Genomic DNA, 27,698 nt, shown 5'->3' with positions numbered 1-27,698 from the left:
CACTACCTTTTGTCAGAGAAAAAGAAAGGGGGGTGGAGAGAGTCCTAGAGGGAGAGAGACGTAATGAAAAGGGTTTGAGGTAACCGAGAGAGGGTGATAGGATGAGTGTTGGTGTGAGAAAGGCACAGGTAGGTTTTCTGAGGTGAGAAGAGTGGGGGATACACAAAGGATTAGTCTTTGAAAGCTTGGCCCTGAAGAAGCAGCACTAATCTCTCAGTTCAAAGGCTGCTGTCTGTACTGAAAGTCGGATGTCTCTCTCTCCACTGTGGTTCAAGCTGTCGTCTCTCAGCACCAGTCAGTGAGGGAGGGAAGGGGTGGACAGAGGGGAGGTGGATGTGTGTACAGACAGACTGTGTGTAGCTGGGTCAGCCATGCATATGATTGTCTGTATCTGATTGTTCATGTTTGCCTTTGTCTTGCCCGAGGGAAGGAAAAATCATTGAAAAGATTAAACTTATCTTGGGGAAAAGAATGGTATTTAGGTACCCAGGGCTTGAATCGAATGTGGAACGAACTGTCATGGTAACTCTCTCCCTCCCTCCCTCCCAATTCGCTTTTCTCACTCTCTTCCTCTCGACCCCCCCCCCCCTCGCTCTCTCTCTGTTCTAGGCTCCTATCATCCCCATTGTGTTCTCCTCCTACAGTAACTTCTACCTACGTAAAGAAAAGCTGTTCAACTCAGGTACAGATCACGTTTTAATTCATAGTGAAATTGCTCGTACACAGCTACTCTTGAAAGGAACTGCTCATGACATGTATAGAAAGATGTCTTTTGGTTTCATGCAAACACGTTGATGATGAATGAGGGATGTGCTGATAATGATGGTTGGACTGATGATGATGATGATGATGCTATGCTCAAACCAGGGACCATCACGTTGAAGATCCTTCCGAAGATCGAGACGAAGGGCATGACGTCAGACGACGTGGCCGGCCTCTCCGACAAGTCCTACGACCTCATGCGCTCAGTCTTCCTGAGCATCTCTGGCTTCGCCCCCATAACCCAGAGCAACGGGCCCCCCTCGCACCACTGAACATGTCCCATGTCCGAGAGACCAAAACCTATCCCCCCTTTTTTATATTTTTTCTCCCCCCTCCGCATCGTCCCAGCTCCCTACCTACGTACCTACAGATTAGGTCAAATATATTGGCACCCTTATGGCGCAGAATGTTCCATTTCCTCTTTTCAAAACTGTTTGAATGGCACCTGCAACTTACCACAGGTGTGMGATAAATTACACAGTAAACGAGATATTGCCTCTAACCAAATTATATTGCCCCCAATCAAGAGTCCAGGACATTTTTCTTTGAAATGTGCAGTTGTAAACAAAGTTTTCAATTTCAACTTGTTTTTGAAGAAATAGAGAATTGTGCAAGGGTGCCAATRTATTTGAGCACATCTGTACCAAGATACAACGCACCCACCAGGCCTCTGTCATGAACTCATCTGTTGTTTTGGCCTGGTACAGTTTGGTTCTGGTTGGCTCCTGCKCCGACCCAGCCCCCATACAGTGCAGTCCTGACTCTTCACTACAGAAGACCTGTTGGCTCTGCAGGTTATGAGTAGAGTGACGGACGGCAAGCAAAACGGAACATTATTCATGTGCGTTCCTCATGCATGCTTTGGGATACCTTTTTTCTACCTCCACCTTTTTAAAAGAGGCTTTATTGTTATTGTCTTTTTTATTTTTTTATTTTGTCAGTCAGTGGTTGTACTTTTGCTTTTTTYCCTTCCTTCCTGCTCAACTTTTTAGTTTTTTCATATGTTGAYGGTGGATCTTTATATTTTCCTCTGGTGCTGCCTTAACTTTTTTTCTTAATGCGCTATAAAAGACACGCACAGCACACAACCACCCTGCTTTAACCACTCCCACCGCTAACACACACACACAACACACCACGGTACCCCCTCCCCCAACACCCCACCCAACCCCAGTATATCCTCTCCTGTTCTGTTGTGCATACCAGCCTCTTGCCTCTTTTGAAGGAGTAGGGAACCAGGGTCTGGACCATGGGTCTTGAGGGGAGATGGAGGGCGACAGAGCGAAAGGAGAGGTTAGTAGTTGACCAGGGACTTGTTCTTTATCTGTGTCTCAGTGCAATCAACTCTATCGTTACATACAGTGCATTCGGAGAGTATTCAGACCCCTTGACTTTTTCCACATTTTGTTACGTTACATTCTAAAATTGATTAAATCGTTTTTTCCCCTTCAATTTACACACAATGCCACGTAATGACAGAGCAAAAATAGGTTTTTAGAAATGTTTGCAAATTTATATARAAATATTTTAAAAAGCGCTGCAGAAATGTTTTGGTACCCTTGCCTAGATTTGTGCGTCGACACAGTCGTGTCTCACAGCTCTACGGACAATTGCTTCGACCTCATGGAATGATTATTGCTCTGACATGCACTGTCAACTGTGGGACCTTTTTATATTGACAGGTATGTGCCYTTCCAAATCATGTCCAATCAATTGAATTTACCACAGGTGGAGTCCAATCAAGTTGTAGAAACATCTCAAGGATGCACCTGAGCTCAATTTCGAGTCTCATATCAAAGGKTCTGAATACTTATGTAAATAAGCCATTTCTGTTTATTATTTTTGATGTTTACCTGTTTTTCACTTTGTCACAATTAGGGAATTGTGTGTAGATGAGGATTATTTTTTAAATCCGTTTTTAGAATAGGCTGTAAYGTAATAATGTGGAAAAAGTCACAGGATCTGAATACTTTCTGAATGCACTGTACATACCACACTTGCTTTTCAATCCATGTGATCAAAATAGCTCAATGACATACTGTGACGACGCCAAACAAGCTATACAAAAAATACACAAAGAAACAAAAGTACAACGACGACGAGAACAATCATCAGTGAATTCATGGACGCTAGTGGACTCAACGATTTAMAAACACTGTGCGTTGTTGGTGTACTAGCCTGGCAGGTAGCCTAGTGGTTAGAGCATTGTGCCAGTAACCAGAAGGTYGCTAGTTTGAATTCCAGAGCCAACAAGGTGAAAAATCTGTCTGTGCCCTTGAGCAAGGCACTTAAACCTAATTGCTCCAGGGCCGCCGTTGATGGCAGACCCTGGCCGTGACCTCACTCTCTGGGGGTGTCTCGGGGAGTTGGGCTATGCAAAAACACACATTTCCCATTCACACATGTATTAATACACATTGTACATGTGTGAAATAGGACATATATAAGCACCCACCAAATTATTATTACTACGTTGTCTTGTTTTTTCTCCCCCAACAGCTTAGAAATAACATTGTGCAAAAAGTGTATTTTCTTCAGCTGTTTTATGTATTTTGCTTTATATTTATTTCTACATCATATGATCGTTTATTTCGCTTGTTTGTTTAAAAAAAAAAAAAAAAATTAACAATGGGCTCAGTTGGTAGAGAGTGGCTCTTGTAACACCAGGGTTGTGGGTTTGATTCCTCACCCATATTTAAAATGTGGGTAAAAGTGTCTGCTAAATGGCCCAAATTTGACTCCACTTTTTTGTCTCAAGTATCTCTTCTCTAATTTAAGAAGTGTCAGGTGATTTCATGAAGTTCAAGATTCCGTTTTGTGCCATGTCAGTGTGCAAGTGTWTTTTWWWTWTTTTWWAAACGTTACACAGTGGAGAGCGGTTTTACTGAGGGGGAGTGTTTTAAACGTTACACATTGGAGAGAGGTTTATCTGAGGGGGGTGTTTTTAAACCTACCACTATGGAGTGATCTAGATGTTACAGTACGTGTTTTAAATGTAACAAGTGATCTGTTAGTGATTGATCGTTTTTCATGGTTGCCAAGGAAAAATATGTTATTAGTCCTCGCTGTACTGCAGTGATGACGGTAGAGACAGTCGCCAGGTTTCACATTTCGAATCAAATGTTTGACATGAAGTTGTTTTTATGGTCCTCTTAACTAGAATTGTTATTAATGGTGCATTTCCGATGAGGATTTACCCCAGTGATTTACCCAAGGCTCACACTTTTCGGTTTCTATCTACGTGGGTTAGCACCTGTCTCACTGGGCCATGGCTTTGTCGGACCTGCTCTAACTTGGAGGCAAGGCCCTGGGAACTTTTCAGCTGGCATTTACATAGCAATGGCTAACTGTGAAATGTAACACCTTCCCACAAAGCAACTGTCTTGAATGATGCAGATGTTGTTGATTCTGCACGTCTCAAGTCACTCTTGATGTAAACACAATTACACTAGAGCTTCCATTTAACCAACACTGGCAACCCATTGGTGTGGGGGTTAAGTCTTAATGGAAAAGCACCATAACTAACTACTAATAAACACCGCTTGTTTTCAGCCTAGCCCAAAAAATACATATCTGAAGAGGTGAAATAGGAATGAAATGCTCCTCAAACTGAACACCACGGACCTGTATTTTGGTAACCCCTGTGATACCCGTAGTTAAGAAGTAAAATATAGCCTAATAAATTGCGCAATTGTCAATTGCTCTAAAACAATCTTGGTATTGTAACAGCACAGTAACGACTCTTGTAAATCTTTTGCTTGGCCAAATGTTCCCTATTGGTACCTGGTAACTAGGAGGGCTGCTGTCCGAGTGGTTACCTTAGCTTTATACTTGAGAAACAGGTCCTGTTTATACTATAGATTAATGAGGAATAGGGATATGTGTTAAGGGAATGTCTCAACACCTACTGTAGTTTTCTGACCAATTTATGATACGCAAAACCGAACTAAGAGTTTATCTTATCGATGGATGGTGTATGATATGTAAAGTCTGACTGCAGTTTAGAAGGCTTGGGCTATTTAAAGGAATTGGCTGAGATTTGTGACATTTTAGCCTTATGTCAAAAGGTGGTACAGTAATCATCAAATGTAGGATTGTGAAGTAATTAAACTTGAGGTTTTATATTTTGTAATTAATAGACAGATGACGTCTTACAGTAAATTACTGCTACTTTTTTATTTATGGCAATACAGTTTCTTATCATTTGCGTACAGATCTTGACATTTTTGTATTCACTGCTTTTACTTTACAGTTTGATAAAATGTCGCTTGCAGCTTTTTGCCTGTCAAAAACGCCAGGGTGAGAATGTATTTCGGCATTCATGATTTTTTTTGTGTACTACTCTGGCTGGTTTACACAGGCAGCCCACTTCTTATATTATGCCCAATTATTGGCAAACGCTGATCTGATTGGTCGAAAGACCAATTAGTGAAAACATATCAGAATTGCGCTACCTGTGTATATGCAGCCTAATTGCATGTAACTCTCTTTTTTTTCTTTTTCTTTCTCTTCATTTTTTCAAGTATAACATATTCCAATAGAATGTTATCTTGCATAATGTTGGTTTCTGACACTACAAAATGTGTCTGAAATTTATTTATTTGAAATTAAGTGTTAAATTAGTTAACCTCCAGAATACATTTTTTTAATTCTTGTGCACCTAAACTTCCTGAGGAGCAGGGTTTGGGGTCAATCAATTCAGAAAATAAATTGAATTTCCAAATCCAATTTTCCTCAATTCTTCTAATGAGACAAATATGGAATTACAATATCAGTTTACTTCCTGAAATGACTGCATTGAAATGGTGTTGATAAATTGCTCACGTTGTAGGAGTGAAAACATTGTGTTTCGTCTGGCAATGAACCTGTGTACTACTACTCCTCTTCATAGTCAAGTGGCTGCAGGAGCTTTAGTGTCACCTGTTGGACTCTTGGCTTACTTGGCTCCTAGGAGTAAATCAACTCGACACTCGGGCTTTCCTCATCTTTGTTATTGAAGACCAGTAACACCATTTAATTAAAATACCAGTCGGTCGGTCCCAATACATAAAATTAATCTGTGACATCAGTTTTTGTTCACAGGAGAGTATATTTATGAGAGCATTTTTTATTTGTTTTGCTTATGTGGTGGTGTTACATTTTTTTGAATCCTGCAACAAAGATGTTTTGAATGTTCAAAGATGCTACCAATTTGGCACTAACCAAATGTAAACTGCCAATGATTTTAGGCTAACTCTTGACCATTGTCTATGATTATTTTCATGGACGTTTTGTAGCTCAACTTCCTAGTGTGTCAGCTAAAAGCGTCATTGACTCGATGACCGTGATAACTCGACAGGCTCTGCAACATTTCTTTAGAGAGCCTTGTTGATTGATCTGGTGTTTTATTTTTTTTTATTTTTTTCACAATTCAATTTGAGAAATATTCAAAATTTAATTAAGCACTTCATGTTGAGTTTGGGTGGTATATAAAAATGATCTTAAAATATTCTATGAGTTTCACCAAAGCTATTAAAGTGTAATCTGTTCGTAGCTTAAGATAACTATGTACAACTAAGCTGGCCAAAGTGTCTTGTCTTATCACATCCTGGTGAGCCTTCTGTGTGTGTGATGTTTGATGAATGCCTTGGGAAATGATAAATAAATGTCATTTTTTCTTAAAGAGCTGTTACTTTATTGCTGTGTGTGTCATTTCTTTAAATTATCATTTTATCCTTGGACACTCAGGCTTTGCAGATGAGTTAGGATGGCTCCGGCAATACAATTCTTTCCCAAACTCTCCATTGAATTGACATTGGAACTATACTGAACAAAAATATAAACGCAACATTTTATCGAGTTACAGCTCATATAAAGAAATCAGTCAATTGAAATACACTGCTCAAAAAAATAAAGGGAACACTTAAACAACACAATGTAACTCCAAGTCAATCACACTTCTGTGAAATCAAACTGTCCACTTAGGAAGCAACACTGATTGACAATAAATTTCACATGCTGTTGTGCAAATGGAACAACCCAGCAGCAGGACCGCTACCTCCGCCTTGTGCAAGGAGGAGCACTGCCAGAGCCCTGCAAAATGACCTCCAGCAGGCCACAAATGTGCATGTGTCTGCTCAAACGGTCAGAACAGACTCCAGAGGGTGGTATGAGGCCCGACGTCCACAGGTGGGGGTTGTGCTTACAGCCCAACACCTTTACAGGACGTTTGGCATTTGCCAGAGAACAACAAGATTGGCATATTCGCCACTGGCCCCTGTGCTCTTCACAGATGAAAGCAGGTTCACACTGAGCACATGTGACAGACGTGACAGAGTCTGGAGACGCCGTGGAGAACGTTCTGCTGCCTGCAACATTCTCCAGCGTGACCGGTTTGGCGGTGGGTCAGTCGTGGGGTGGCATTTCTTTGGGGGCCGCACAGCCCTCCATGTGCTCGCCAGAGTAGCCTGACTGCCATTAGGTACCGAGATGAGATCCTCAGACCCCTTGTGAGACCATATGCTGGTGCGGTTGGCCCTGGGTTCCTCCTAATGCTAGACCTCATGTGGCTGGAGTGTGTCAGCAGTTCCTGCAAGAGGAAGGCATTGATGCTATGGACTGGCCCGCCCGTTCCCCAGACCTGAATCCAATTTAGCACATCTGGGACATCATGTCTCGCTCCATCCACCAACGCCACGTTGCACCACAGAACTGTCCAGGGAGTGGCGGATGCTTTAGTCCAGGTCTGGGAGGAGATCCCTCAGGAGACCATCCGCCACCTCATCAGGAGCATGCCCAGGCGTTGTAGGGAGGTCATACATGCACGTGGAGGCCACACACACTACTGAGCCTCAGTTTGACTTGTTTTAAGGACATTACATCAAAGTTGGATCAGCCTGTAGTGTGGTTTTCCACATTAATTTTGAGTGTGACTCCAAATCCAGACCTCCATGGGTTGATAAATTTGATTTCCATTGATCATTTTTGTGTGATTTTGTTTTCAGCACATTCAACTATGTAAAGAAAAAAGTATTTAATAAGAATATTTCATTCATTCAGATCTAGGATGTCTTATTTTAGTGTTCCCTTTATTTTTTTGAGCAGTGTACATTCATGAGGCCCTAATCTATGGATTGGGTGCCAGACCCAGCCAATCAAAATGAGTTTTTTCCCCCACAACGGTTTTTATTACAGACAGAAATACTTCTCAGTTTCATCACCTGTCCAGGTGGCTGGTCTCAGACGATCCAGCAGGTGGAGACTCCAGATGAAGGTACTGAGCTGCCGAGGTTACACGTGGTGTGCGGTTGTGAGGACGGTTGAACGTGCTGCAACATTTTTAAAACGACATTGGAGGCGGCTTATGGTAGACAAATTAACATTAAATTCCCTTGCAACAGCTCTGGTGGACATCCCTGCAGTCAGCATGCCAATTGCACGCTACCTCAACTTGACACATCTGTGGTGTTGTGTGACAAAACGGCACATTTTAGAGTGGCCTTTTATTGTTCCCAGCACAAGGTGCACCTGTGTAATGATCATGCTGTTTAAATCAGCTTCTTGAGATGGCAAAGGAGAACTGCTCACTAACAGGGATGTAAACAAATTTGTGCACAAAATATGAGAAATAAGCTTTTTGTGCATATGGACATTTCTGGGGCCTTTTATTTCAGCTCATGAAACATGGGACCAACACTTCATGTTGTGTTTATATTTTTGTTCAGTATAGGAATGTGTTTGAGTGGTCAAAATGAGATATTGATCTGTATAGTTACTTTTCTTCCAAGTGGCTTCACATTAAAAAAATCAAAATTCACACACAATAAATCCTCTACTAGACATTTTTTAATTGATCCATTTTATTACAAAAAGTTACAAAGCTATGTAAAAAAAGAATAAAAAAGCCAACTGTCTATTGTAGCTCTATGAGATAAGCACAAGGAATTATAACTTAAATAGATAAATACAGATGTCCATGCTAGACCCGCCATGGGGGCTCTGACAGTGAAACCAGCTGCACTGATGTGAACCTAAAACACGGAAACCAGATACATCATAATCAAAATGGCTGTTTAACCTTAGACTCTCAGATTGTCCAGTAATGTGGTAATGGGAGAACGAGGCCCCAGTAACCCTGTCACAGGTAGTGATGTTACGCTATTCTATGTCTTTTGGTAAAACAACAATGTAAAGACATGAAATTATGCTGTTGGGAGAGAAAAGAGACTCAGCACATGACAAGTTTGCCCGTCATAGAGCCAGTCTTTGGCTAGCTCATTCATTTATTTATTTAAACTTTTATTTAACTAGGCAAGTCAGTTAAGAACAAATTCGTATTTACAATGACGGCCTACCCCGGCCAAACCCTCCCCTAACACAGACGACGCTGGGCCAATTGTGCGCCGCCCTATAGGACTCCTGATCACGGCCGGTTGTGATACAGCCCGGGATCGAACCCGGGTCTGTAGTGATGCCTCTAGCATCAAGGAACCCTGAAACATATACACAAACCACCTTTAGCGTCTATTCATGGCGGTATCTTCTGGCCAGGGGAGTTTTGTTAAGAGCCCCGACGCTCGTTCGGGAACGTTAACGCGCCTCGCTTGYGGTACGGTTTTGGAAACATAAGGAACGTATCTTTCGTATCAGCGAGAAATAATTGTAAAAAAAACAAAAGGTTAAATTACTACACACCTTTTATATGGTTAGGGTTAGTGCTCCCATGCACGCGGCCAAATCTCCATGTTACAGCGCTTGTTTACGGAAGACAGATGGTGGACAGAGACAACCACCTGTGCTATCTAGCTCTCTAGAGTGTGTTCGAACACCTGTGTGTAAGCGTAACTGGGTGAGGAAGTGTAGTTTGACGGCTGGAGGCACACAGACGTAAGGATCTGGGCAAACCTGTTTCAGTAAGTATCTTTTTTATTTGAACGATTCATTCCCGCTGATATGAAAGATATGTTTTCTATGTTTCAGAAACCATAGCGGAAGCGATGATTATTGACGTTTCTAAATGTTAAAACAGCGTTGGGATTGTAGTTCACATGGTGCTACCGGTAACTAGTGTTTATAGCTGAGAACCCGTGAGATAAGGCAGAATGCCTTGTTAATGCCTTGGGTTCTCGAGAGCAAGTCTTTGGGCTGGTACAGGAACATGAATGCACAAACGTTGAGTAGGCCTATGTTCTGCTGACTTTCTTCCTCCTACCATATCCCTGGGCTGGGGCAATCATTCCATTCCTATTGTTATTGTTTTGTGAATTCAGACTGTGGACATGTCTGGTTGGTTTTCACCCAGTCATGTTCTGTGTCTAATTCTCCTGGCAGGAACCTGTAGTGAGGACAGAAAAGTGGAAAAATCAGTCCCACTGGGCACATATGCCAATTCAATGTCTATTCCAATTTAGTTCAACGTAATTTCATTGAAAAGACGTGGGAACAACATTGATTTAACCAGTGGGGTGTTACTATCTATAGTCAAACAAATAATTTCACATCCACTTCAAGCCTCTATACGGCCAATTTGTCCTGTCCAACAAGGGGAGTACAACGAAAATACATTTTTAACTGTGTGTTTATCCACTCACAGGTACCGAGGCGTTCCTCGAGGAAGCCGATTTGTTCGCTGAGCGAGTCGATGCGGTCCAGCTGCTGGAAGGAGTGAAACAGGAAGCTGGTCTTCTCAGACACGCCCTCGTCCAGCGACATGGGGAACAGACTGGTGAAGGGGGCTAGGACCAACTGAAGCTTCTGGAGGGAAGGGGGGGAGAGATTCAATTCTACTGTAATCCACGGAGCAGTAACAACATGAATTCTAATGAAAAACTCACAAAGGCTTTTTAAAAGGTCACTACCCGTCTGGTGTTTCAAAGGATGCTGGGTTTTGTGAGTGTGTGTGTTCTCTGTCGATGAACAAAGGTTCGTGATTACATTGTGAGTGGTATTTTATATTACACCATGCAGTGTGTGACTAGGGCTGGGTCAAGGTGGGTGGTGGATGCTAGAGGGGCATTAGCAATGGTTATAAGGGGGACTTTACACCCATTCACGAGAGCGTGTGTGTGTTCATGTGATGGTAGAGGAGTGCAGTTGTACCTGCTCTAGCAGCTCTACTCTGTTCTTCAGGCTCTGTACCTCCTCTGTGACCCTTCCACCTGTAGACAACACACACACACAAACACACACACATGAAAATAGAATGTGGATCACCACTATCTAAAACACCCTCCAACTGCACACCAAGGTTGCTTATAGAGAGAAAACGTTTTGAAGACGAGGGGGTACTGCCTGAACTTTTCCGATAAGAACACATATTTTCCTTTTCTGTTGCAAAACGTTTTGATACGATGAAACCTACAGAATATGACCCGGTAGGGTTAGCTTACAGAGAGGTTCAACAGAGGGGGAAAGAGTGTAATGGTTAATCCTTCCTATTCTATCAAAAGCTTGGACTTGTGACATGTCTTTGAGATAGATATTGCCTCTAGCATCTTGCTCTGATCCTGCTACAGAGTGATTCATAAGCAGAGCTATGAAACAAACGGGAAGAGAACCGAAGAACCACAAGCTGGCTGGGGAATTCAGTTCTTTGGGTGAAGCCGGTGACAAATCCATAAATTTGCCTGCATAAGGGTCTGAGAATATGGGAAAATGACAGACACACACCATATAACTGACAGAGAGGGCACTATAAACAGACACACAGTCCATCATGCCTTCTCTAAACATGCGTCGTCCTATCGGTTACAGGACAAGGAGGGGTGAGCTGGGCTGGAGTCCAACCAGTCACCAAGTGTCCCCCTGCTCCCCACGACAGGTCCCCAGAGCTAGGGGTTCAGAGCTGGGGTAGGAACCCGCGTCTTGGAGCTAGGGTCAAACTGAGAACAGTTTTATCTCTCCCAGATGTGGCCTATTATTGAGACAAGAGGACGGGGGGGGAGCGATGACCCCCAGCAGACGAGGTTGATGGAGCTGGAATGAGAGCGCTAGTCCCAGCCAAGAAGAGGGAGAGAGGAGGAAGAAAAATGGCTCCAGAAATGGAAGGAGGGGGGAGGAGGAGGGGGTCAGRCGAGAGCTGTTACGGTCTGAGCAGGGCATTTATTCCCGTGTTTATCTCGGTGATCTTCAACAACATCAGACGTCAGCCTGGATATGAACAGTTAATGGATATAATAGGGCCATTAACCACAACACTGATGTTGCTGCTGCCCTTGCACTCTGTTGGCCAAGGAGAACACTTCTGTACTGAGCCTGCACATATTCCCCCGACTAACTTCCCCTCACCCACGTCACTTTCACCAAGTACAGAGATCTGTCATATGTTTTTTTCCTGCTGTTTTTCTCACTTTGTGCTGATTAGGCAAAAGATCTCCCTAACCCCTATTCATCCATCCACAAGCACGCACGCACACACACACACACTCACACACAAGCCCCTCCACCTCAGCCACACTCAGGCCACACACACACACTCACACACACTCACACACAAGCCCCTCCACCGTACATCCATCCTCAGCCACACTCAGGGGGGTGAACAGCCTGTCTAAGTTTAGCTGAGAAGAGCCATCTTGTGTGAATTTGGTCACAGCCACTTTTTCCCTTCCTCTGGACACAAATACAGACGGACAGAAAGCGGTTAGGAGAAAGAGGTCATTGGTTTGGCAACGCTGCCTCTTCTACTTTATGTACAGTTTTTATGTCTTTGAGTGTGTTTAACGCATGAAAGACAACCTTTCCTGTATGTCTCCCCTCTATCTAGACCAGTGTTTCCCAACTCCGGTCCTCGAGTACCCCCAACAGCACACATTTTTGTTGTTGTAGCCCCGGACAAAAACATCTGATTCATCTTGTCAAGGGCTTTATGATTAGTTGAATCAGGTGTCCTTGTCGGGGCCACAACAAAAAGATGTACTGTTGGTGGGGTCCTCGAGGACCGGAGTTGGGAAACACCGGTCTAGACAGAGAAAAGGGGGGGACATGATTAGTCTTTTGAGAGGTTCATGATTACAACCATACTCCACAGAGGAGAGGAAAGGGAATTTCCTTACGTATTGTCCAGACACTTCTAGACAAGAGGTTATTTTAGCTCGTTGCTATGTTACGCCAAACAAAGCATATCTATAGCTAGGTTTCCATCCAATTGGCTACAGATTTTCATGCGAATGTTCTAAATCTGCATCAAGAAAATATGCACATGTTTCCACCAAACTGATTTGTTGCGTGATGACGTAGTGTACACAAAATGCGTTTTCCACTCTACCAATGGTTTTGTCACAAAAACCGTAGTGTTAAACTCTGGTCKTGGTACATGTGCTCTAGTCAACAACTCTCAGATACAGTGGCGGTAGGCTACTCTACATGATGAGATTATTGTGGATAATAGCGAGAATATTTTTATTGGTCAAGCATCGATCATCATGTCACCAGAATAAGACCCTCAATATTTATTGGTAAGGAGCATCAAGCTCATCACCGTGCACATTCACCACCCTGTGAAGTTCATAACTTATTTCATCTGTAGCCTAATAAACTGCATGCTTTCCCGAGTCGTAGTGGGAGGACYACAYAMCATATCATCACGTTACTCCAAGTTTACGTCAATATGATGGTTATTATATCAATATTTGCGCAAAAAGGCGCTTCGCCWCCATTTCTCGCAWAATACRTTTTATTATGCGAGAACAAAAAAAGTCCCACCATGTCGAACGAAACAAATGATCTGTCGGTATTTATAAAATTGTACCGAAACCTGTTTCCACCACAGTTGTGATTTATTTTTTATACGGTATGACTTTACTGTGGAAGGAAATGTGGTTTCCTTTTTTTCAGAGTGATATGCAGCAGTTTAGAGAAAAGCTTGAGTGTGTGAAAGTGCGGGAGAGAAGGATGCTTCACTCAATACTAAACGAAAGTTCTGTAAACGTGGGACGTTCTCCTAAGCAAAGGATGAGGAAGATAAGTCTACATCAATCTATGTTGAAACAGCAGTTATCAGCATGGTTCATCTGGTCATACCATACTGTACATGACCACGCACTTGGTTGTTGAGCGCATGTGGGCCACTTGCAGTTGGTACCAGTCGCAGTGCATTATTACTCACGGTACGAGTTGAGTTTGGCATAGCGCGTACCAAAAGTAATAATGGACAGCGAGCCTGGCTATTGTCCTGCCTCCTCTTCACTCCCATAGGAGGCTCTGCTGGAACACACACACACACACACACACACATAGCACATGATTGATTACTATGCCTGTGGATGAATATTGAGAGGAGGTAGGTGTACCTGTATCACTGGAGGGGGGTCTGTAATCGTTTGCTGTTGCCTGGCCGGGGCTGGTGGGAGAGGCGGGCGGGGCAGGAGGTGTAGGAGGAGGAGGAAGGCTCTCACAGGAGTGTCTGTCTCTTGCCAGCCTGTAGCCCTCTCTACAAACACACCGGTAGCTGCCTGCCATGTTCACACACTGATGAGAACAGGACTGCTGCTCACTGCACTCATCCACATCTGACAGAGAGAGGGAGGAGAGAGTCACTGATGTTGTTTATTTAAGTGTGCTAGCATGAGTGTGTAGGTGTGTGTATGCGTGTACCTGTTTGGCAGTGTCGTCCTATCCAGCCCAGAGGACAGGCACAGTGGTTGGGTCTTAAACACGTTCCTCCGTTCACACAGGACTGGACACACACCGCTGGTTAGGACAGAGAGAAATAGCATAAGAAACAAATACACACACACACACACATGACATATGGGGTGCTAGGAGAGCGTTAGCCCCCGTTACCTTGGTTACAGTTGTGTGAGTGGAGTTGTCGCCAGCCCGGGCAGCATTCTGGATAAGAGTGTGAGAGTGGCGGCGCTCTGGTCACCTGACGGTAGGCCACCCTGTACACTGTCCTGAAGAAAACACACAACAGAGAGTGAGGAGGTTAGACAGGGTCTGTGCTGCCGACATWGAGTCAGTTAGGTGTGAATAATGATCCTGAGAAATCGAGACTGGTCTGTTACACTGTAGAGTAGCATTTGGTCAGATTCCCCTATCTGTCAACGTTGTGTGTGATGAGCTCCTAGAGTTTTCTCCATGTTAGCAGAGAAGAATGTACACTACATGACCAAGAGTATGTGGACACCTGCTCGTCGAACATCTCATTCAAAAAKCATGGGCATTAATATGGAGTTGGTCCCCCCCTTTGCTGCTATACCAGCCTCCACTCTTCTGGGAAGGCTTTCCACTAGATGTCGGAACATGCTTCCATTCAGCCACAAGAGTAATAGTGAGGTCGGGCACTGATGTTGGGCGATTAGGCCTGGCTTRCAGTCGGCGTAAGTTCTTCCRCACCGATCTCGTCAAACCATTTCTGCACGCACCTTGCTTTGTGCACGGGGGCATTGTCATGTTGAAACAGGAAAGGGCCTTCCCCAAACTGTTGCCACATGTTGTAAACACAAAATTGTCTAGAATGTCATTGTACGCTGTAGCGTTAAGATTTCCCTTCACTGGAACTAAGGGGCCTACCCAGAACCATGAAAAACAGCCCCAGATCATTATTCCTCCTCCACCAAACTTTACAATTGACACTATGCATTTGGRCAGGTAGCGATCTTATGGCATCCGCCAAACACAGATTTGTCAGATGGTGAAGCGTGATTCATCACTCCAGAGAACGCATTTCCACTGAGTCCAATGGCTGTGAGCTTTACACCACTCCAGCCGATGCTTGGCATTGAGCATGGTGATCTTAGGCTTGTGTGCAGCTGCTCGGCCATGGAAGCCCAATTCATGAAGCTCCCAAAAAAGAGTTTGTGTGCTGACGTTGCTTCCAGAGGCAGTTTGGAACTCGGTAGTAAGTGTTGAAATCGAGGACAGACTRTTTTTTACAAGCTACTCGCTTCAACTCTCGGCGGTCCCRTTCTGTGAGTTAGTGTGGCCTACCACTTCATGGCTGAGCCGTTGTTGCTCCTAGACGTTTACACTTCACAATAACAGCGCTTACAGTTGACTGGGGCAGATCTAGCAGGGCAGAAATTTGACAAACTGACTTGTTTGAAAGGTGGCATCCTATGACGGTGCCACGTTGAATGTCACTGAGYTCTTGTTTAAGGCCATTCTACTGCCAATGTTTGTCTATGGAGCTTGCATGGCTGTGTGCTCGATTTTATACACCTGAAATAGCCGAATCCACTAAATTGAAGGGGTGTCCACATACCTTTGTATATATAGTAGAGGTTGACCGATTAATTGGAATGGACGATTAATTAGGGCAGATTTCAAGTTTCCATAACAATCGGAAATCAGTATTTTGGAACCGATTTCCGATTAAAAAAAAAATGTAACACCTTATTTAACTAGGCAAGTCAGTTAAGAACACATTCTTTTCAATGATGCCTAGGAACGGTGGGTTAAATGCCTTTTCAGGGGCAGAACGACAGATTTACCTTGTCAGCTCGGGATTCGTTTTTGCAACCTTCCGGTTACTAGCCCAAAGCTCTAACCACCTGCCTTACATTGCACTCCACGAGGAGCCTGCGTGGCAGGCTGACTACCTGGTTGCGCGACGGCAGCAAGAAGCCAAGGTAAGTTGCTAGCTAGCATTAAACTTATAAAAAACAATCAATCTTCACATAATCACTAGTTAACTACACATGGTTGATGACATTACTAGTTTATCTAGCGTGTCCTGCATTGCAAATAATCATGCGGTGCCTGTTAATTTCTCATCGAATCACAGCCTACTTCACCAAACGGGTGATGATTTAGCACTGTTGTGCACCAAACCTAACCATAAATATCAATGCCTTTCTTTAAAATCAATACACAAGTATATATTTTTAAACCTGCATATTAGTTAATATTGCCTGCTAACATGAATTTCTTATAATTAGGTAAATTGTGTCACTTCTCTTGCGTTCCGTGCAAGCAGTCAGGTTATATGCAGCAGTTTGGGCCGCCTGGCTCGTTGCGAACTGTGCGAAGTCCATTTATTCCTAACAAAGACCGTAATTAATTTGCCAGAATTGTACATAATTATACATAACATTGAAGGTTGACAATGTAACAGCAATATTTAGACTTAGGAATGCCACCCGTTAGATAAAATACGGAACAGTTCCGTATTTCACTGAAAGAATAAACGTTTTGTTTTTGAAATGATAGTTTCCGATTCGACCATATCATGACCAAAGGCTCGTATTTCTGTGTGTTGTTATGTTATAATTAAGTCTATGATTTGATATTTGAGAGCAGTCTGACTGAGCGATGGTAGGCAGCAGCAGGCTCGTACGCATCATTCAAACAGCACTTTCTGCGTTTTGCCAGCAGCTCTTCGCTGTGCTTCAAGAATTGAGCTGTTTATGACTTCAAGCCTATCAACCCCGAGATAGGCTGGGTGAACCGATGTGAAATGCTAGCTAGTTAGCGGGGTGCGCACTAATAGCCTTTCAATCGGTACGTCACTTGCTCTGAGACTTGGAGTAGTTGTTCCCCTTGCTCTGCAAGGGCCGTGGCTTTTGTGGTAGCAATGGGTAACGATGCTTCGAGGGTGGCTGTTTCGATGTGTCCTGGTTCGAGCCCAGGTAGGGGCGAGGAGAGGGACGGAAGCTTTACTGTTACACTAGCAATTCTAACGTGGCTATAAGAACATCCAATAGTCAAAGGTATATGAAATACAAATGGTATAGAGAGAAATAGCCTATAATTCCTATAATAACTTACAACCTAAACTTCTTACCTGGGAATATTAAGACTCATGTTAAAGAGAACCACCAGCTTTCATATTGTTCTCATTTCTGAGCAAAGAACTTAAACGTTAGCTTTTTTACATGGCACATATTGCACTTTTACTTCTTCTCCAACACTTGTGTTTTGCATATTTAAACAAATTGAACATGTTTCATTATTTATTTGAGCGTAAATTCATTTTATGATGTATATATAAGTTAAAATAAGTGTTCATTCAGTATTGTTGTAATTGTCATTATTACAATATATTTTTTTTATCGGCCGATTAATCGGTATCGGCCTTTTTTGGTCCTCCAATAATCGGTATCGGCGTTGAAAAATCACAATCGGTCGACCTCTAATATATAGTGTAGATGAGATAATGGGAATTCACTGTAATATTAGGCTAGACCATGGATCACTGGTACCAAGTGCGGGAGGGGGGGTGTGGGGTGGGGGGGAAAAGGGGTAACATTAAGCCAGTTCTGGGTTCAGCGGTTTCAGTGAAATCTGCTGAAATGTTTCCTGGCATTGTCCTCAGTGTGCGGGCACAGACTTCAGAAGAGGAGAGAGGGAAGGAGGGGGAAGGAGGGGAAAGAGGGAGGAAAGGAGAAACAATTGCCTCACAAAAGATGACTCAAACACATTAATTCATAACAGCCTCATGGTGGGAAGGAAAATTTATAATTATAGTTGTTGGCTATGAGAGGTCTGCTGCATTGCCACCCACTCATGTGTAGTGCTTACTATAGAATGTTGTAGTATACTGTACACATACTATACTACAGCAAATATTACAGCATTATCTGCAAAAAAACGTTATAGTAAATTCTACAGTCCGCAAAAACACTACATTTTTAAACATGAGTAAATACTACAGTATTTATTTGCWTATACCCTGCCTATTCCACTCCCCCAAATCCCAATTTGTGCCCCCCATAAGTGAGAAACCTATATGCCAAGTATAGACTATATTGTATTTCCTACAGTATATAGAAAAGAGCTGAACCTACCTACCTACCGGTWATGGAATAGTATTTCTCAAGTAGGTTTCTTGAAAGAGAAAGCCTCCACTTCTATGTCAAATATAATACAACAAAAACGCTACAGTAAATACTACAGTAATGTCTGAATAAACACTTCAGTAAATACTACATTATACCACAGTATGCAAAAACACTACAGTAAATACTACAGTATACTACAATCTGCAAAAACACTACATAAGTTACTATAGTATATACTACATTCTGACTTTAGTACAGTATTCATACTATATTTAACTGTAAATACTACAGTATAATACTGTATACTACAGTAAATACTACATTATCCACCATAGTGTTTTTGCTGACTTTAGTCCGCAAAAACACTACAGTGAATACTACASTAAAGTAAAACTCTACAGTGAATACTACATTAAAGTCAGCAAAAACACTACAGTGAATACTTAAGTATTTATATCATACTATAGTATTTTTTAATGTGGGCACATTACTGTGCAGGAAGAGAGAAAGAGATAGAGAGAACAAGGGAATGGGAGAGTGAGAAAGAAAGAGAGAGAAATTTAGGAGGGAAAGAACGAAAGAAAGAGTGCGTAAGTAAAGAGGGAGAGGTTGTCCAAGATAAACACAGCAGTGGGCTCTGTGGGCTGGCTGGTCATTTCACGTAGTTATACAAAGTGCTTGATATTTGGATTCCACCAAAATATGTGAGGTGACCCACTTCTGTGTATGAGTATGATATACGAGAGTGATCACACATGGAAAAATACTATAGTGTACTATGGTATAAATACTATAGTATTCATTGTAGTGTATTTGAGGACTTTACTGCATTATTCACTGTAGTATTTTTGTGGACATTACTGTAGTATACTGTAGTATTTACAGTTTACTATAGTATAAATACTGTAGTTAAAAATACATACAAAAAAGTATATAGAAGTATATATTATAGTAATTATATGATATAGTAATTTTTGCGGACTGTAGTATTWACTAGTGTTTTTGTGAATATTTTTTTTGCRGACATTACTGTAGTATTTACTGTAGTGTTTTTGCGGTCTGTAGTAGGGTTGCAAAGGGTCGGAAACTTTCCGGTAAATTTATGGAAGTTTTCCGGAAATTTTCCATGGGAAGTTAAGCCCGGGAATTTTGGGAATTTTGCTTAAATTAGTTTATAACAGTGAACCTTTTTTTGTGGGATACACATAAGGCAATTCTAGGTCTTGTGGCATATTTTGGTTAAACTATCCCCAATTCAATGGAATTGCAACCCTCTGCATGCACAGTGCATTCTTACATCACATGTACATCTGATTCTCAAGATCTTGCACACTAAYGAGATGCTATTGAGCCCACACTACTACACTGTCTGAGCTAAGGACTACATGCTTTCTGGTAAGTTTGGATAACAATACTGGGAGGGGTGAATGTATTTTATATGACATACATTATTTTTTGTTAACTAGTAAATAGTAGCCTACAGCAAAGTTTGTTTAAATCATTTCTAACTTGTTAACAATTTCTGCTAGTTAGTTTTTAGCTTTCCTGCTAACTGAGGAGTRTTAATTCACCTGTTTCCATACATGTTTCATTTTATCTTACAAAGGAGTTGTTCAAATCTAACTGCTTAACCATTTATCTGTACATGGAAATGTATTTGKTTTTTTTTAAACTCATTTTCCCCCTAATCTTTACAGGAAAATGCCACGGGCACTATCTGATGTGTGGAGAAATTTCAGTGAAGCTAATGTAGAAGGAAAAGCTGTGTACATTTGCACATACTGTGCGAAATCATATGTGAAGAATGCAACAAAGATGCAGAACCATCTTTGTTGGCCAAGTGCATAACGTTCCTTCAGCGTTCACCATAAGCAACCTCTGACAAAAGTCCCTCCACTTCTATGAGAGGTGAAAATGGTGAATCAGACACCTTTTCGATAGCAGCAGCTCATGGTCCTCCTGGAATCAGAAGTTTTTTTGAGTCAATGGAGGAACGTAGTCATAGAAATGCTGATGAATGTCTTGCTCGAGCTGTGTATGCAACTGGTTCACCTCTGATGCTCACAGGCAATGTATATTGGAAGAGATTTCTGAATGTTCCTTGCCCAGCATACACCCCTCCAACCAGACATGCTTTATCTACTCATTTGCTGGATGCAAAGTTCAACAGAGTTAAAGGTAAGGTCAAGCAAATCATAGAGAAAGCAGACTGTATTGCAATAATCTCTGATGGGTGGTCGAAATGTTTGTGGGCAAGGAATAATTAACTACATCATCTCCACCCCTCAACSAGTATTCTACAAGAGCACAGACACAAGGGACAGACACACMGGTCTCTACATTGCAGATGAGCTGAAGKCAKTCATCAATGACCTTGGACCACARAAGGTATTTGCACTGGTGACAGACAATGCTGCGAACATGAAGGCTGCTTGGTCTAAAGTGGAGGAGTCMTACCCTCACATCACACCCATTGGCCGTGCTGCTCATGCATTGAATCTGCTCCTCAAGGACATCATGGCACTGAAAACAATGGATACACTCTACAAGAAAGCCAAGGAAATGGTTAGGTATGTGAAGGGTCATCAAGTTATAGCAGCAATATACCTCACCAAGCAAAGTGAGMAGAATAAGAGCACCACATTGAAGCTGCCCAGCAACACCCATTGGGGTGGTGTTGTCATCATGTTTGACAGTCTCCTGGAGGGGAAGRAGTCTCTCCAAGAAATGKCCATATCACAGTCTGCCGATATGGACAGCCCCATCAAGAGKATCCTCCTGGATGATGTATTTTGGGAGAGAGTGGTAAGCAGCCTGAAACTTCTGAAACCTATAGCAGTAGCCATTGCACGGATTGAGGGAGACAATGCCATCCTGTCTGATGTTCAGACTCTGCTTACAGATGAAAGAGAAGAAATCCGTACTGCTCTGCCCACTTCACTGTTGCTCCAAGCAGAGGAAACTGCAGTTCTGAAATACATCAAAAAGCGTGAAGACTTCTGCCTGAAGCCCATACACGCCGCAGCGTACATGTTGGACCCCAAGTACGCTGGCAAAAGCATCCTGTCTGGTGCAGAGATCAACAAGGCCTATGGTGTCATCACTACCGTGTCTCGCCACCTTGGCCTGGATGAGGGCAATGTTCTTGGCAGTCTGGCGAAGTACACTTCCAAGCAAGGGCTTTGGGATGGAGAGGCAATATGGCAGTCGTGCCAACATATTTCATCAGCGACCTGGTGGAAGGGATTTGTGGATCTGAGGCTCTTTCCCCTGTTGCCTCCATCATCGTCCAAATCCCACCAACATCAGCCGCCTCAGAGCGCAACTGGTCCTTGTTTGGGAACACCCACACCAAAGCACGCAACAGGTTGACCAATACAAGGGTTGAAAAATTGGTGGCCATCCGGGAAAATCTGAGGATTTTCGAGCCTGACAACGAGCCATCCTCAACAAGGTTGGAAAGTGACAGTGAAGATGAGGCCTCAGTCTGATGTTCAAGAGGTGGACATTGAGGAGGTCCAGGGAGAAGACATGGAAGCCTGAGAGGAAGACAACCAAAGCTTTAGTTTCTAGACTATCATTTTACAGATGTATGTTGAAAACGTTTTTGGGAGATGCGATGGCTCATTGGGGATCATTCAATATTCCCTTTTTTTTTTTGTTCAGTGAAATCATCCCATGTGAAGAGTCAACTCATTTATAAAGTTCAATTCATAACTAAATTGTTTATAAAATTTCTATTGGAAGGATTTAAAAATGTGCAATTATGTCTACTTATGATAAGGTAAAAGGTTTATGTTTCTGTCTCCATATGATATGGTAAATATATCCAATGCAAAAAACATCTACATTTAAATGGTATTAATATGAATTTGCATATATTTCTGTTAATTCCCATAAATTCCCATTAATTCCCACAGAAAGTTTCCATCTCTGAATACTCCCCAAAATGTGCAACCCTAGTCTGTAGTATTTACTATGGTATACTACATTATACTACACAATTATATAGTAAGTACTACACATGATCGATGGATATAGTATTCTACAGTATACTACAGGGAGAGAGAGAGCGAGAGAGAACAAGAGAGTGGGGAGAATGAAATGAGCGTGATAGAGACAAGGGGGTAGAGAGAGAGAGAGAGAGAGAGAGAGAGAGAGAGAGAGAGAGAGAGAGAGAGAGAGAGAGACAAAATCAGAGATAGAGAGAGGACAGTGCCTTGTCTTCTGCTGGATGGGTAAGGCTCCTCTACTCTGCTCATCAACTCTGTCAAAACACATTAGGAGCCCTTTACCTTCTTTAGAGCGTAGCCCAACTAACAAATAAACATTGAATAACATTGTATAAACTGTAGCAACTGTCTCAGAGATAAATGCGTTGCATGAGGTTGGCTGAGGCAAGACTGTATAGACCCAATGCTAAATATGTTACAGCTGGGAGCAGACCAGACGTTGGCCCTTGCTCGTGCAGAGTTAATAGGTTATGTATTGGCAGTTTGGTAGTTTGGGCAGAGTTGAATGGGAAGTTATATGGACATTGTGGTGGCATTAGCATGGTATTATGATAAGATTAGGTATTGGTATTTTATTAGGATCCCCATTAGCTGTTGCAAAAGCAGCAGCTACTCTTCCTGGGGTCCACACAAAACATGAAACATAATACAGAATGACATAATACAGAACATTAAAAAACAAGAACAGCTCAAGGACAGAACTACATACTTTTTTATTATGGCACACGTAGCCTACTTATCAATACATACACACAAACTATCTAGATCAAATATGGAAGAAGGCGTTGTGCCATGAGGTGTTGCTGTATCTGTTTTTGAAACAAAGTTTGGTGTTTATTTGAGCAATATGAGATGGAACGGAGTATCGCAATATCGGCTCTATATAATACTGTACACTTTCTTGAATTTGTTCTGGATTTGGGGACTGTGAAAAAAGAACTGGTGGCATGTCTTATGTGGTAAGTCTGTGTGTCAGAGCTGTGTGTAAATTGACTATGCAACCAATTTGTGATTTTCAACACATTAATGTTTCTTATAAAAAGAAGTGATGCAGCCAGTCTCTCCTCAACTCTCAGCCAAGAGTGACTGGCATGCATATAATTTATATCAGCCCTCTAATTACAATTAAGAGCAAAACGTGCCGCTCTGTTCTGGGCCAGCTGCAGCTTAACTAGGTCTTTCCTTGCAGCACTCAACCACACGGCTGGACAATAATCAAGATTAGACAAGACTAGAGCCTGCAGAACTTGTTTTGTGGAGTGTGGTGTCAAAAAAGCAGAGTATTTCTTTATTATGGACAGACCTCTCCCCATCTTTACAACCATTGAATCTATATGTTTTGACCATGACAGTTTACAATCTAAGGTAACACCAAGTAATTTCGTCTCCTCAACTTGTTCAACAGCCACACCATTCATTACCAGACTCAGCTGAGGTCTAGAACTTAGGGAATGATTTGTACCAAATACAATGCTCTTAGTTTTAGAGATGATCAGGACCAGTTTATTACTGGCCACCCATTCCAAAACAAACTATAACTCTTTGTTAAGGGTTTCAGTGACTTCATTAGCTGGGGTTGCTGATGTGTAAATGGTTGAATCATCAACATACATGGACACACATGCTTTGTTTAATGCCAGCGGCAGGTCATTGGTAAAAATAGAAAATAGAGGGCGTAGAGAGCTGCCCTGCGGTACACCACACTTTACATGTTTGATATTAGAGAAGCTTCCATTAAAGATAACCCTTTGAGTTCTATTCGATAGATAGCTCTCCACAATATGGCAGAGATTGAAAAGCCACAACGCAAACGTTTTTTCAACAACAGGTTATAGTCAATAATATCAAAGACTGCACTGAAATCTAACAGTACAGCTCCCACAATCTTCTTATTATCAATTTATTTCAACCAATCATCAGTCATTTGTGTCAGTGCAGTATGTGTTGAATGCCCTTCTCTATAAGCGTGCTGAAAGTCTGTTGTTAATTTGTTTACAGAGAAATAGCATTGTATTTGGTCAAACACAATTTTTTTCAACAGTTTGCTAAGAGCTGGCTGCAAGCTTATAGGTCTGCTGTTAGAACCAGTAAAGGCCGCTTTACCACTCTTGGGTAGCGGAATTACTTTGGCTTCCCTCCAGGCCTGAGGACAAAGACTTTCCTCTAGGCTCAGATTAAAGATATGACCGATAGGAGTGGCTACAGAGTCAGCCACCATGTTTGCAGTGACAGCGATAGTAACAGTGATCGTGATCGTGACAGTCATGGCTATGTCTCTTACTTGTAGGTGCTGCAGAAGCGGTGCCCCTGACACAGGGTGATGTAGGGCTTGTGAACGGGCTGGATGAACGACTCTGTCGTCGTGACTACACTGCTGTGACGGACGTCTCTGCCACACACCCTCCTCCTTAAACCGCACACACACGTAGGAACACATAGGTGAGACCACACACACAGGTATAACCACACACACTGGAGAGGTATTCTTTGGGACATATGAGGACTGTCTCTGTTGTTAAATCAGTCTGTCACTATTAGTTTAACAGCTAGCTACACACCAAGTCATGAAATTCATCATAATCATAATTATTTTACATCAAATTAACCATTTACATAATGTTGGTAGTTAAATTACTGACAGGAATCTTCATGGTTTAAATTAAATTTACACTATTACCTCTGAAGCATTCACCTATAGATTGTGCTGCATCAGGGGACAGTTTAATTAAGACTGGATTTCAACCTTACTATATGGTATCTGAACCAGTCTATGTGGTCTCTTAACCAGTCTGGAAACTAAACAGTCCATCAAGCATTTTAACTCTCAATTGATGACGTGACCTTGAGGTCTCTATGTGTCAGTGGAGGTTAGCTGACATGTAATTGATGCTGATTGGCCGATGTAATCGCCAATGAAAGTGTCAGAGTTGAGAGTCACCTCTGACCTTTCATCGCCCTTTGACCTCTCGCGAGGGCTCTACTTTGTTTTGGTCTCTATAAAAATCAACTGAGATCTCAAAAATAGAACCTGCATCTCCTCAGAGTTGACCTAAGTCTAATAATCTAAGAACTGTTATCTGGCCAATCAGTACACATTTACTCAGGGTGAGAATGTCAAGAGAAGCAAATAACCTTTTAAAATAAATAGCTCCCAATTAAGTGAGTGGCTAGTCTGTAACTGAAGCTAGCCACCCATTTGGTCCCAAGGACCAAAGCTGACCGACCAATGAGTGACAGCCAATAACAAGCACAGGAAGTGGAATGAGGGAGCGGTTACCCGTGATGACCGTGGAACTGTGGAGTGGCCGTGACATGGAGGAGGAAGAGAGAGGAAGAGAGGAGGAGTGTTTGGTACATGTCTCCCTCTTTTTTTCCCCACCTTCCCTCACTCTTTTCCTCACTCTCTCTCTCTCTCTCTCTGTCAGTCTGATGGGAGAAGAAGGGAGGATGAGGGGGAGTAGGAGGGGAGAATGGCTGTGGCAGGGCTTCCTCTCTCTCTGCTGTTACGGCTCCTTGTGTTGACCTCCAGGAGGATGATGCCAGCTACCTGTAGCGACACAGAGAGAGAGACAAACACAGAGGTTAGGTGTTATGCATTTCCACTTGATGTTTCCACTCCACTTGTGATGCACAGAAGACTAGTTTGAACCCCAGTTGGTCATAGTAACATTTTGCACATTTGAAAGAAACCATGTTAGAAATACGTTCAGAGACACGGCGAGCTTACTTCTCCACTCTCATATCTCATGTGGAAGACTTCCAGTGTTACCCCCACAGACATACGCAAACACACCCTTACGGAAAAACCACATGATTTGACATGTGGGAAAATCACAATATTTAATGTGAAGTGAGCACAGGTGAACTGTTCCCAAAACACGTTTTTCACATGATTTCACGTGATCACGTTTTCACGTGTAGTTCCACGTTACCGCGTTTCTTTACACGTCACACTATCACATGAACTTCACATAAGATCGCGTGGTCACATGGAAACGTGTTTTTGGAACACTCCGCATGTGACCACATGTGAAATTCATGGCAATCCATCTCCTAAAAACACTCCTAATATCAGTTCCCACACCATTCCAGCAAACGTACTGTATCTCTATAGCAGCATATGGGCCACTTGAGATAGACTCACTCTGACCAATGAACGCGGCCATGCTGTTAGCTGTGTCGTGTCAGCGAGAACACTAAAGCCCCCCTCCTCCTCCTCYCCTCTCACTCCTCCAAATCTCAAGAGCTTTACCCCGAGCTACCCTGAGTTAGAAAGCATTAGAGACCATTAGATGAAGTGCTGCAGTCAAAGGTCCGGATAGAGGACATTAAACAGTCTCAAAGTCCAGATTTCAACCCTCCTCTACATAGCTTAGTCATAAACAATCAGTTTTAAAAGGGCAGGTAGGGTTGAGCACGTTGCGAAGTTACAGACTYACTGCTTGACTTTGCACCACAAATAAAGTTCTGGAGTGATAGTGTAACATGGACAGAAGTGGACAATTTAATACTTTGAGTTAAAACAGCTGATACACATACTGTTATAATACTATGCAAAGTTTGAATCTGCAGTGAAGAGTATGGCTCTGTTACTACATTCTGACGTTGTAATGGAATGGAGTTGGACAATGCCACTTAATATAATGTTTACATACCCTACATTACTCATCTCATATGTATATACTGTACTCGATACCATCTACTGCATCTTGCCTATGCCGTTCTGTACCATCACTCATTCATATATCTTTATGTACATATTCTTCATCCTTTTACACTTGTGTGTATAAGGTAGCTGTTGTGAAAATGTTACGTTAGATTACTCGTTGGTTATTACTGCATTGTCGGAACTAGAAGCGCAAGCATTTCGCTACACTCGCATTACCATCTGCTAACCATGTGTATGTGACAAATAAAATTTGATTTGATTTTTGACACACACAAACACACACGCACACGCAGAGAAAGAAAGAGAGAAAGAGAGAAAGAAAGAAAGCGAGAGAGGTAAAGTCAGGGCTCAGAGGAACAGTAAGAATCTCTCCATTGTATTATAAAAAAAATGTGGCAGTGATTAACATACCAGCACTGAAATTCATTTCACTTGACTTCAAATGACTCGTTCAACATTCACTACATTCACACAGGTCATATCTTCACTGTATTCATAACATGTAGCTATGTATTTTCTCTTCCGCTCGGTACGTGACTCTAGTCTCCCTAC

The 27,698-nt window shown here is 42.4% G+C and overlaps 2 protein-coding genes across 2 annotated transcripts in view; one reads left to right on the top strand and one right to left on the bottom strand.

Moving 5' to 3' along the window:
* The window catches only part of LOC111963839 (1-acyl-sn-glycerol-3-phosphate acyltransferase alpha-like), a 28,205-nt gene extending 21,772 nt beyond the window's left edge, over window positions 1-6,433 (top strand). The window contains exons 5-6 of the mRNA XM_023987387.2: window positions 610-682; window positions 868-6,433. Of these exons, the coding sequence (XP_023843155.1) occupies window positions 610-682; window positions 868-1,034 (240 nt within the window). The 3' untranslated portion in view covers window positions 1,035-6,433. The remainder of the gene's footprint in view (window positions 1-609; window positions 683-867) is intronic.
* Window positions 6,434-9,600: 3,167 nt separating this feature from the next.
* Window positions 9,601-27,698, bottom strand: part of LOC111963838 (epidermal growth factor-like protein 7) — a 29,071-nt gene continuing 10,973 nt past the window's right edge. Inside the window, exons 2-9 of the mRNA XM_023987385.2 lie at window positions 25,755-26,024; window positions 24,759-24,884; window positions 14,524-14,636; window positions 14,335-14,430; window positions 14,031-14,249; window positions 10,840-10,898; window positions 10,332-10,494; window positions 9,601-10,075 (exon numbers count right to left, since the gene is read on the bottom strand). Coding sequence (XP_023843153.1) covers window positions 10,056-10,075; window positions 10,332-10,494; window positions 10,840-10,898; window positions 14,031-14,249; window positions 14,335-14,430; window positions 14,524-14,636; window positions 24,759-24,884; window positions 25,755-25,834 — 876 coding nt within the window. The 5' untranslated portion in view covers window positions 25,835-26,024 and the 3' untranslated portion in view covers window positions 9,601-10,055. The remainder of the gene's footprint in view (window positions 10,076-10,331; window positions 10,495-10,839; window positions 10,899-14,030; window positions 14,250-14,334; window positions 14,431-14,523; window positions 14,637-24,758; window positions 24,885-25,754; window positions 26,025-27,698) is intronic.

This window comes from Salvelinus sp. IW2-2015, linkage group LG5, assembly GCF_002910315.2.
Source record: "Salvelinus sp. IW2-2015 linkage group LG5, ASM291031v2, whole genome shotgun sequence".
NCBI classification, from domain to species: Eukaryota; Metazoa; Chordata; class Actinopteri; order Salmoniformes; family Salmonidae; genus Salvelinus; species Salvelinus sp. IW2-2015.
Note: the sequence above shows the minus strand (reverse complement) of the source record. Positions and strands in the feature narration are given on the sequence as shown.